Consider the following 12,225-nt stretch of genomic DNA (forward strand, 5'->3'; position numbering starts at 1 on the left):
CGAACCAGCAACCTCTTGCTCGCTAGGCAAACCATTTTCCTACTGCGCCATTAGGTGGCTTGCCTCAGATAATAGCTCAACTATTAACCAGAAAAGACACCTTCAAGGGGTTGTTCTCTTATATTTAGGGGCAGGGAGGGCTGCTCCTGGATTGTGAGCTATTTTAGAACAGGGAACCATCATCATCATCTATATTTCATTACATAAACAGGTTGATAACTTTTTTTTTGCTGAAATGCATTATAGAAGTATTTTTAATAGTAGGCAGGGGCGTAGGTAGGGGAAAGGGGGCCCGTGTTCATCCCTCTCTCTGGCAGCCCCCCCAGAGTGAGGGACATAATGAAGATAATAGGGAGGGGTGGAGCTGGGGGCCCTCAGGAGCTGGGGGCCCGTGTTCTTTGAACCCTTTTATTCAATTATAGCTACGCCCCTGATAGTAGGGCTGTGGCAGAGCACCTCCTTTGCATGCAAAATGTCCCAGGTTCAACTCCTAGCAATCTCCAGAAAGCTAGGAAAACACTCCTGTCTGAAACTCTGGGAACCACCACCAGTCAATGGGCACAGAAGAGTATTTTGTGGTGTAAGGGTGATTTTAGTGGATTCCCTCCCTTCTCTCTTCTGCCCTCAGTGCTTCCTCTCTGTGAAGGTCCCCCAACCCACAGAGACAAATGGGGAGGGAGTAGCCAATGGAAGGAAGGAAGGAATCCTCATATAGCCCTTTCTCCCATCCTTACATGAAATGTTTTTGAGTGTGACATTAATCAGTACGTAGTAGATGATACTTGACCAATGTTCTGACTCAGCTAATGGCAGCTTCCTATGACCCTAGGCTGTAGTTCTAAAAGAGTATTTCATGAGTCTGAACAATTTAGTTCAATTCAAAATGACAATGGCTGACATACAGAGCAAGGTTTATGCTCCGGTGCAGCGAGAGATCAGCCTAATAGAGCATCCCAACTAACTCCATCAGTGCAGTGGGGAAGCAGCAATTTTTGATGTCCTCCCCTTCTACAGGAAGCCATCTGTGCCACCTGAAAATATGTCCCTGAGGGTTGTGCAGCCTTCAGGAACATATTTTTGAGTCACACATAGGGCTTCCTGGGGAAGGGGAGGGTGTTACAAATTGTTGCTTCCTCACTGCATCAGTATATTTAGTTCTGTTAGGCTGCTCTCTCACTAATGGTGCATTCATGCTCTGTTTGCCAGCCAATAGTATCTTCATAAGTCCAAGTAACTAATGAATTCAGAGGGTTCCTCCCCCTGCCCCATCACTACACCTATCCAGAATGTCTGTACCTCTTAAGAAATATATTTAAATTTTATTTTATAGTCTATTCTTAGGGTAACAACAATCCCTGGTTACTTACCCTGCATATTATTGAGACAATTCTTATAACAGGCAAAATATTTATAGGTAAGAACTGAAGTGGACTGATAGTGATTTACCAAACCCCACAGATTGGGCTGGAATTTGAGCCCATGGACCACACAGGCCCTAGAGTAACCAATGCATTTAAGTGTATATGGATACATATTCTGATATGGGAGCTTAGATCACTCTTTGTATAAATGAGAAAGCAATTTCTGAGCACAGAAAGATGACCCACTTTCAGGCAGAACGATATAATCAAGGTTATATATTTGGTGACAGACCAGGAAGTTCATAATAAAGCTTAGTTGTAGAGATTGCTGGATGTGTTAAATCAAACATATAATAACTGGGGACAGTCCTGAGAACAGCGGTCCTTGAGGAACTGAGTGAACGGAGGATAGTGCTCCTTGCTGTCTCTCTAGCTAAGTGTATTAATGTCAGGGTTTCTCAGCCTTGGGCCCCCAGATGTTGATGGACTACAACTCCCATCACCTCCAGCCACAATGGACATGACTGGGGATGATGGAAGTAGTAGTCCATCAACATCTGGGGGCCCAAAGTTAAGAAACCCTGTATTGTGTGAAGCAATCGGCAACTTTGTGCATTATTTCTACACCTGGAAGTTGCAGGTTGCATTGTTCTATTAAAATGACAATTATACAGTGCTCTAGGCAAAAAGATTTCCAGGAGCACTGGCTTACATGCTGCACAAGCTGCTGTGCACGTTATAACACAGTATGCATACAGTTGTGCAAGTGTGCTCTTGTGCACATGCAAAAACTGCACAATTGAAACTGTGTGACAGTCTGGCCATTGGAGACAATGGCCATATTGTTGCATGACCACGGTTGTGCGATTTTGGCATGTGTGCAAATGCACACTTGTGCCACTGCATGCACACTGTTACAATGTACAAATACAGCTTGTGCTGTATGTGAGTCACTGTGAACTTCTTGACACCAGGGGCAGATTGATGGGATCTGGTGAGTAGAGCCCATAAGGGGGCAGCCTCATCGTAACCCAACGTTCCCTGTTATCAGTTAACCCTTCCCTATCCTCACTATTCTTTATCATACCTCATTTCAGAGAGCCAGCATGGTGTAGTGGTTAGAGTACTGGACTAGGACCGGGGAGACCAGAGTTCAAATCCCCATTCAGCCATGAAACTAGTTGGGTGACTCTGGGCCAGTCACTTCTCTCTCAGCCTATCCTACTTCATAGGGTTATTGCGAGGATAAATTTAAGTATGTAGTACACTGCTCAGGGCTCCTTGGAGGAAGAATGGGATATACATGTAAAATAAATAAAATAAAATAAATTTCCCCCCACCACCTATCCATATTGCTTTTGCCTGTGAATGTCCAGGCTAACTCATACGTACATGTTCAGCACTGAGGTCTTGCATCTGTGAATGAGCCGTCACAGATCCAACACCACAGAGAGAGTTTTCAGATCACTTTAGCTCATTTTAAAGACAGTGCTTTTCAGTGGGGTCAGTTCACACTTTCATCCCCACCAGTCATCAAGTGCAGAGGAGTCAAGAGATATAAATATCCATGTGAACCAGCCCTATGTCACTGTATGTAGTGCTACTGGGGATATCAAACAGGGAACAACGGCACCAGCAGTGAATTCTGAAATGCCTGTGGAAGATAGGCTTGTAAATAGGTTACCTGCAGTTTTACAAAAGGACATTCTTTTCTCTTTTAAGCCACACATGACCATGATAGGTATGTGTGTACAGGCAGGCCGGTCAAGAGACTTGCAGGCAGAAACTTCCTAAGCAGAAAAGGATTGTGGACTTATTTGCATGACTGATGTAAATAGAAAATAGGTCTCCGGAATAATCAGTTTCCACTAAAACAATTTTCAACTTGCCTTTACTTATTTACAGAGAAATCTGGCTGTGTTAAAAAGAAGCATTGACACCAAACTGATCTATTTGCTGTGGCTGGTAATAATGGAACTCAGTTTGCCCCATGATGTCTTTAAGCTCCCTTCACAAAGCCACAGACCTATTCCTTTCCCTTGCCTTGCCTTACCCATCCGGACGCTGAGAGAAGCTTTCTCCGAGTGGGCCCTTGGTTGCTTAGTGTGGTATTTATTTCCTGAGTCTGCCTGAATTTGCTTTAAACCATGGAACAGTAATGAGTCAAAATACCCTCATCTGCATTAACATTTCTATTTATTACTAATCGGGGAAGTCCTCTGTGCTCAAGAGCTACAAAAGCCAGGGACCCAGTTTACACAATTCTTTGCAAAGCAAAGGAGGATGTTTCACCTATTTTGTAAAGACAGTTTGCAGTTTCAGTCTGTCCTGGACCAGGTGCTCTCAGGTGGCAGCTGAATCAGCAAAGATCTGTATATATATCCAACCTGCAGAACTGGAAACTAATATTCCCCCTTCTTAGGCTGGGATCTACTCAGAGGAACATTTGTAAGCAGATGTGGCTGGGATCAGGCTGCACTGTTGAAATCCTGTACATATTTGAGAGCACATCCAGCTGAATTCAGCGGGGTTACTTCTGAGCAAGCATGCCTAGTGGTAGCTGTATTATGAACGTAAGAACAGCCCTGATGGATCAGGGCCAAGGCCTATCTAATCCAGCATCCAATTTCACACAGTGACCCACAAGATGCCTCTGGGAAGCCCAAAGGCAAACGCTGAGGGCATGCTGTCTCTCCTGCGGTTGCTCCCCTACAACTGGTATTTAGAGGCATCTTGCCTCTGAGGCTGGAAGTGGTCTACAGCCAACAGACTAGTAGCCATTGATAGACCTGTCCTCTGTGAATTTATCTAAGCTCCTTTTAAAGTGACCCAAGCTAGTGGCCATCACCACATCCCATGACAGAGCATTCCACAGATTAATTATGTGCTGTGTGAAAAAGTGCTTTCTTTTGCTGGTCCTAAAATTCCCAACCTTCAGTTTCATGGGATGACCCCTGGTTCTAATGTTGTGAGAGGAAGGGAAATTCCTCTCTATCCACACTCTCTACTCCATGCATACTATTATACCTCTATCATGTCTCCCCATAGTCCCCTATTTTCCAAACTAAAAAACCACAGATGCTGTAGCCTATCCTCACAGGAAGGTGTTCCAGGCCCCTGATCATCTTGGTTTCCCTTTTCTGCACCTTTTCCAGTTCTACAATATCCTTCTTAAGATACGGTGACCAGAACTGTACACAATACTCCAAATGTGGCCACACCATAGATTTGTATAAGGGCATTATAATATTAGGATTTTTTTTCAATCCCCTTCCTAATGATCCGTAACATGAAATTTGCGTTTTTCACAGCTGCCATGTACTGAGTTGACACTTTCAACGAGCTGTCCACTAGGACCCCAAGATTTCTCTCCTGGTCAGTCACCAACAGCTCAGACCCCATCAGTGTATATATAAAGTTGGGGGGGGCGGTTTGCCCAAATATCCATCACCTTAAAAAGCTCAAGGGCATAACTATAATTGAACAGGGTGTGTTTGTGTGTGTGCGGGGGGAGCAAATAAAGCATAAAGTAGCACAGGCCAAACTATCCACATAGTTTGAATGCTTTGGTTAAATCAGAAAGTCATTATGTCTGAGAACTGGATAAGCGTGAGAAGGCCCCAGATCTCTCTGAGAGTGTTGGGACATACATCCTTTTATATTCAGTCTACAATAAAGACAAAGGCCATGTAAGTTGTATGGTGTCTCCGAGATAGAACCATTTAGAGTGGGAAGTGATCAAAAAACCGAAGAATTGGAAGAATCAAACTACTTTTTCTGCAGTCTCTTTATTGTTTCTATGAAGGGTTATTCTGAACTCTCTTTCTCCTTCTCTGCTCCAACATCCATTGAAGAGAAATACTATGTGTCCCAATACTTGAGCAGTTAGTAACAGGACAAGACTGGGTTGGGTGTTTTTCCCTCCACAAAACAATTATTTATTTACACAATAATAATGGCAAAACCACCTTTCTTGGTGATGGTCCCAGTTAGTGGTCATGTCTTATTAGAATAATACATTTCTCTTTTCGCCCCTGTGCTGAACCAAACTCCCCTCTGTTTGGCCCTAGAAAGAGTATTTACATTCTTCTTTTTAATTGTTATTATTATTATTACTACAAAAGCAACACTTGGTAAGTCACACAAAAAAACACCAGTGCATACAAAAATAGAGTTTCTAGAAAATTCCAAATATTAATAGGCAGAAATATACAGCTATAGTAAATCAGGGAGTTGAAAACTTTGTTTTGTGTTCCTCCATCCCCATTATAATTAATAAGGCAAACAATTTACATGTAGCCACTGAACCATTGTCTACATCAAAGAAAGGCACCAAGGACAGTTCAACACGATTGCATGCACCCAGATATCAGAGAACGTATGTACAGCCTCTCTTTAAATAATAAGTTAAATCTCTCCGATCTGTCAGCTTGATTCTAATTTTCCTCTCCTTTAGAGAGGCTAAGAACAGTGCACATTGTTTCTTAAAAAAAAAAAAAAGGCATACACTCTCACACGCACAAAATATCGGAAAGAGCGAGGAAATACACAGTGGGGAGAGAGGAAACATAGCCATTTAAAATCTGGAAAGTACCTTTCCTTTACCAAAAAAAAAGGGGGGGGCAGATATTGCCACGCCCATCAACTCGCCCGGCCCCGTCCTCATTGCACTTTTCTTCTCGAAGAGTAGTACCACAGCCCCGGAACACATTTACTTCCCTTGAGTTTCAACAGAACTCGCTCGTAAGTAAGCGTGCCGCGGGCCGCTGCTTTATTAGTTGCATTTATATTGCTAAGAAAAATAATGAAGAATTTCGGTCTTTAGCAACACACGGTTTCAGTTTTGTTTTTGTTTTTTGGACGGCTTTGGCAAGTAACAAGTGATCCCTGCTGCTGGATTCACTGGAGGGGGAGTCAGTGAAGCTATAAAGTGCGCGCGACAGTCCTGCCCTCCCGCTTCCCCCATAACCCTTTCCTCCCCGGCCCTTTAGGAAAGTACCGGCCGGAGCGTCTGTGCAAAGGCGCTTTCCCAAGTCCCGTTTGACCAGATCGCCCACCGCACAGTTCGTAAAGCAGCTCACCCCAGCATACACAAGGGGTGGGGAGGGGGATTCCTCTTTTCCCGATCACCTGCTGGACTCACGCAGGCGGCTGGATCGGTCGATGGCGCGAAGGCCCCCCACGCGCGGTGCTTGTTGTAGTCCAGACAGAGCCAAAAGGGGCCCAAGGAGAATCAGGGCGTCCGGGTCCTAGAGGCGCAGGAGGCCAGCCCGGCTCCGCCGCTTGAACAGATGGAGCTGGGCGGAGGCGCGCCACTGCCAGAAGAGGAGGCTGGGCCACTGGAGGAGGAGGCGGCGGCGGCGGCAGCGACTTTGCGCTCCTTTTGGCGCAGGTGGATCTTGGTGTGGCGCTTCCTCTCGTCGCTCCGGGCGAACTTCCTGCCGCAGAAGTCGCAGGCGAAGGGCTTTTCGCCGGTGTGAGTCCGAATGTGGGTGGTGAGGTGGTCGCTGCGGCTGAAGTTGCGCATGCAGATGCGGCACTGGAAGGGCTTGTGGCCCGTGTGGATGCGGATGTGCCGCGTCAACTCGTCGGAGCGTGAGAAGCGCCGGTCGCAGCCTTCGGCCGGGCACGGGTAAGGCCGTTCGTGCACCGGCGTCTTGCTGGGCCGGTTCGGGTACTTGCGAGGCCGCAGGATGGGGCGCAGGGGCAGATTGGCCGGGCTGCCGTAGGCGCCTGGCGCCAAGCGCGCCGCCGGCCCCGACGTGGGCCCTTCGCCGAGGCCGGCAGGGGGCGCGCCAAGGGTGAAGCTGCGGATGGTGGAGAGGGGCGTGAGTGGGGGCGGGACGCGCACCGAGTCCAGCGCGCAGGGGAAAGGCTTGCGCTCGCTCGCCCCGTGGAGCTCGCGCTGGCTGCACTGCGAGGGCGGCGGGGGCGGGGGGAAGAAGCTCGCGTAGTCCGGGATCATCGAGAAGAGGCCGCCGCCGTCGGCTCCAGAGGGCGTCACCGTCTTGGGGGAGTGGTGGTAGGAAGGGGGCGGAGGATAGGGCCCCGTGGAGGCGGTCAGAAAAGCCGAGGCGCCATCCGGGGGCGCCTGCTGTGGGTGCTGCGGTTGGTAGAGCTCCCCGCAGGCCGAGTACGGCGGGGGTGGAGGTGGCGAGTAGATGTGCTCCAGATCGCCGCCGGCGGGCGCCATGGCGCAGCCCAGCGAGCTAGGGGATCCCGAGGAGGCGGCGGACGACGAGGTGGCCGAGGAAGAAGATGGGGCGGACGAGGAGGACGACGACGACGATGGGGCGGCCGCCACCCCCTGCAGGATGCCGGCGCTCATCAAATTGAGGATGCCCTCGGTTGGGTAGCAGCCTGTGCTGGGGTACGGCGGGTCGATGGAGAACTTGCCCATGTAGGTGAAAGGCTGGCCGCGCGAGGCCGGCGCGAAGCTGCTGCAGGTGTAAGGCAGCTCCAGGGACCTCTTGTCGCTCATGTCCACGCCGATCAGGCCATCTGGAGGGTGGAGGGGAGAGAAAGGCGGGTCATCACTGGGGCCCCGTAGCTCTCCTCAAGGCCCCCGTGGCAGGCAACACGGAGGCAGCGTCTTCTCCCTGCCAGGGCAACTTAGCATCAGTTTTCGCTCCATACACACGCACACACCCTGCTGCCTCTCGCTCAGAGGTCTCGCGTCTCAGCACCCTGAGTGGGGGCTTGCTTGGGGAAGGGGACTTCGCTTTCCCTAAGGGGGTGTGTGCCTCTTACCAGCCGCACTGGCCGCGGGACGCTTTAAAGTTCACCGGTCCCAAGTTTTAGTGGCTGCATTAACCCAACAGAAATGAGGGTGTGGGGAAAGAGAGCGAGAGAGACCCACGAACCCGCACAAGCCAATTACACACGTTCACTTTCACGCGCTCTGTTCACTTTCACTTCAGCCCACAAGCCGCTTAAAGTCACTGGCCCTCTTGGAGGGGGTGGGGGAGCTTTTAAAGAAACCAAACTTAATTTCAGTGATGTACACTGAGTGAAGTGGCCAAATAAACCACTTAGGCTGCAATCTTCTGCACCGCTGAACGCAATGGTTCTTCGCTTCTGAGTACCTCTGTCTAACAGAATCGTGTTGTTAGAAGCAGAGATTCCATGGCTGAAGCCTTTCGGGCTACCCCAGTTTCAGTTCCGTACACAGCACCCCGTTGACCCTGTATAAATATTTGCGTTGAAAATTGTAAGCGGTGTAGTCATTGTAGCCCTTCAGAAGTGGGGTGGAAGGGAGCGCTTTATTCTAGTGTCAGGATCCTTTTCCTCCCGTGAAAACTCCCAGCAAGTCAAAGGGATTTCTCTAAAGCCAGAGGTCTGCAGCTCTTCTATACCCCGACTGTTCATTGCAGGCAGGAGTAGTTAAGGTTTAACAGGTTGCCACAAAAAAGAGGCACAGACCCAGTTTGACTTCCACTGAAACGTCAGCGCCAAATGAGAAATCCTGCCGCCTCTGCCCCACCATGTCAAGACTCCCCGATGCCGTCCGCCTCCCGCCACCACCCCACGGTCCAAATGAGAAGGTGGGGGGGCTTACCTCCTGTCACACCGCTCAGCTGGTCGAACGGTCCTCCCAAGTCACCATTGGGAAAGTTGATCACTGAATTTGGCAGTGTGGTCGCGATGTCCTCCACTGGGTAAATGCTTTCAGGAAACTGATGCACAAACCCACTGAAGTTGATTGGGATTTTGTCTACCGTCTTGGCTGTCATCATTTGCTCCACAGACAACACGGAGAACCGTCCTGCCTTGCCTGTCGTGTAGTTGTTGTGCAGGGAGATGGAGAGGGGGTGTTTCGCCTCCAGTATTAAAAACTTTATGTATGGAGAGAGATCGAGCTAAAGAAGGGTTCTCGATCGCTCTCCCTCTGCTATTGTTCTGTATCCCCAGTAGTTGCTGTAATGTTGTTGTGACAGTCGGTGTCCCTTGTCGAGCCGTTTTAATCAATTGCAGCTCTCGGTAGATGGAAAGTCTTGCTCTTAAGTATTTATTGGGAGGTCGTGAATGCCCGCTACGTCACTGCCCGTATAAGGACTGAGGAACAGGGAAGGGCGGCCGGGGAGGCACATGGGAAATTAGCATGGCGTGCCCTGAGTGGCTGGATGGAGCGCCCCCGCGCTCCACAACTCTGCAGAAGCGACAGCATTGTGCATCGCCGGGACACTTGGAGGCATCGCGATTGCCTATTCCCATTCCCGCAGAAGCGGATCGCTCTCCTGATTTCTGCAGGTAGAAATCGGGGAGGCAAGACGCCTCTGGGGGTCTTTGGGGGGGGTGCGTGCAGCCCCAAGAGAAAGGGGTATTCCGGTTGCTGAGCCCCATTCCTAAAAAGGCGAGCATCCGGCAACCTCGGGGCTCCGCCTCCCCGCTGCCTTTTTGGGAGTCCTTCCGGAAACAAGTTCGGAAAGAAAGCGGAGCGGATCAGAGACGGACGCAGTCAAGCCCCCGCTCACTTTTCTTGGCAGCTGATAACCGCAATCGCGAGGGACCAATAAAAAAACGGCTACCTTCGCGAACACGGATTTCCCCCCCCTCCCCTTCCACTTTCCTGAATTAGCGATGGAAAGATGTGCCGAATTGAACGAGTGGCTTCGGTGCTGCTGGCATGGAAAATGTGCGCGTATTCTCCGCGGTGGAAATGGAACATAGTTTGGTCTTCGCCGGCAGGACTGAGTGGCTGTAGTTGGGTCCTGGCGGGCTGTCGCCTTCTCACCCCCGCACTGTTTATATCCTCCCGACCCGCCTGCTGAGAAACTTCGTGTGGGCGAGCCAGACTTCATAAGATGTAGTCCGGATTCCGGATCCATCTCATTCCCAACCCATCCCCCAAACACACAGCTGACTTGAATGAATCAGGGATGGATTTTAGGCCACAGTGGCTAAGCTACATCCCACAGAGAACAAGAGCAACGTCGGGATGCTAGTTCGCTCCCCTTCAACCGATGGGGCTTGCAGATCCTGTCGGCTTCTAGAAGAGGCCTCTCTCCCTTTTGTTTCCAGACCTGCTTTCTCGCACCCAGTGCAGTGTGCCAAACTCTTCTGCACAATCACCGCTTTCTTGTGTGTTACATCATGATGGTGTGAGCCCTTGACGCGTCCTGAAAGTGCAGGTCTGTCTGCAACAGCTGGATCTTCAGAGCACACCAGGCCAAGGGTTTAGATTAGAAGCAGCACGTCCAACGTGTGTATACCTGCCTGGGGCGGGGGGGGGAGTTTCCAAGCACACTTCCCAAGCAGAGGCGTGTCTTGCGGCTCTTGATTAACCTCGGTGGGGAAACTTCCGACATCTGGTTGTCTTTGCAGCTTAATCACGCACTCTGCGGCCGGCGGCCCCAGCTCCTGAGCTGCAAATTGCAAAATGCCCCCTGCCACACTCCACCCCAGCATGCCAAGGGGAGCAAGTTGAGGAGAGGAGGAGACTACTTTCTGGCGCACACAGCCTCTTCTCGTCGCCTCTGCCACCTCTCAAGGCCGGCCAGGGGGCTGCTCCATCATGAGAAGAAGCGGCCCGCAAGCAGCAGCCAGAGCTTCTCAAACTTGGGCCCCCGGAATGGACAGCCATGCTGGCTGGGGGGGGGGGTGATGGGAGTTGTAGTCCGGCAACATCCGGGGACCCAGGTTTGAGAACTCCCGGCCTTAACGGGTAGAAGCACCTCTGCTGGCTCTGGAAGGGGCGGCTCTGCTGCAGCCCCCAGGCTCCAAGGGCGCCTCTCCCAAACGTCACCACTGAAAGAGATTACCGTGTTCCACCAGCCGGGGCATGCTGTCCACTGAATGGCCACAACCCAGAGCTCTGAGTGGCTTGTGTAGGGCGGGGCGTGGGAGACACTAGGGATCTCCAGCGTGAGCAAAACCTGCGCGAGGTTTCCTTGCGATGATGAGCCGTGAGGCGCTTGGAAGAGCGCCTCTAGCCCAGCCGACGAGAAGATCTGCAGCGCCCGGGCTTTTGCACAGGTTTTTGAAGACGCCTGAGCTGAGGTTGCTCTGTATAAAGCCCATCGTCCGATGAAAGGGCCAACAGTATAGCCACAGCCGTCCTTAGCGGGGTGCTGGACTGGGAGGCTATGGCGGTGGGGAGATCTGGGCTCAGTGGCATGGAGATTCCTGCCGAGGCTCTCACCGCCACCACCATTGCCAGCCAGCTGCACCCAGAGGTGTACCTAAGTAACTTTTGGAGCCTGGCCCTAAAGGCCTTTGGAGGCCCCCCTCCCCCACTGCAAATTAAGCATCATCATGTTCAGACCGGTGACCCCACCCCCACAGAATAAAGAGAATTGGGAGGGGCAGGGCAGGGGCTGTGGGGGGGGGCTCTGGACTTCGGCCCCAAAGTCCAGGGGTAAGAGCGCCTCTGGCTGCAGCCTCCGACTCAGCCGGCCGGCCCTCTGGCGTGCTGCCTGAGCGGAAGGTGCCACTGCGGGACCGGCTTCAGGTCAGCGCTGGTGGTAGGAAATACTCGCGCCGCTGCCACGGGTGGAGCCCAGCAATCGCAGGCTGCTGCAGCCCTCAGCCAGCCAGACCCCGCCCGGCGCTCTGGTTTGCCAGCAGAGCGGGCTGCGCGCGGCCCAGACAAGTCGGAGGGGCAGATGCTGCTGCAACAGGTGGGAGCTAGTCTGCTCCAGGTTGGCCGCGGTGAGCAAGATCTGCGCCACCGCGGTGCTGGCAGAGCGCAGGTCCCTCCCGGCCAGCGGACGCGAACCTTGCCTGGGTGATGGCGGGGGCAGAGAGACAAAGTTGCGCCTCCCCTCTTTTATGATGTTATCGATGTGCTTTTCAAGACCGCTCTGGAAATGAGAAATCCAAAAGATCACCGTGCATCTGACGAAAGGGCTCTGATCCAGAGCAG

At 51.4% G+C, this 12,225-nt stretch overlaps 1 protein-coding gene across 1 annotated transcript; it reads right to left on the reverse strand.

Annotated features, from left to right (window-relative positions):
• Positions 1–5,267: 5,267 nt before the first annotated feature.
• EGR2 (early growth response 2) lies at positions 5,268–9,311 on the reverse strand. Its single transcript, XM_053304634.1, has 2 exons — positions 8,920–9,311; positions 5,268–7,862 (listed from the first exon to the last, which is right to left on the reverse strand). The coding sequence occupies exons 1-2, from the start codon at positions 9,095–9,097 to the stop codon at positions 6,595–6,597; spliced, it is 1,446 nt and encodes a 481-aa protein (XP_053160609.1). The 5' UTR covers positions 9,098–9,311; the 3' UTR covers positions 5,268–6,594.
• Positions 9,312–12,225: the final 2,914 nt, after the last annotated feature.

This window comes from Hemicordylus capensis, chromosome 3, assembly GCF_027244095.1.
Source record: "Hemicordylus capensis ecotype Gifberg chromosome 3, rHemCap1.1.pri, whole genome shotgun sequence".
NCBI classification, from domain to species: Eukaryota; Metazoa; Chordata; class Lepidosauria; order Squamata; family Cordylidae; genus Hemicordylus; species Hemicordylus capensis.

Excerpts from the sequence above, each read along its gene's own strand:
- EGR2 (XM_053304634.1), bottom strand. The coding sequence starts at position 9,097 with ATGATGACAGCCAAGACGGTAGACAAAATCCCAATCAACTTCAGTGGG. Across the intron at positions 7,863-8,919 it reads GCTGAGCGGTGTGACAGGAG|ATGGCCTGATCGGCGTGGAC; the intron begins GTAAGCCCCCCC and ends TCCACCCTCCAG.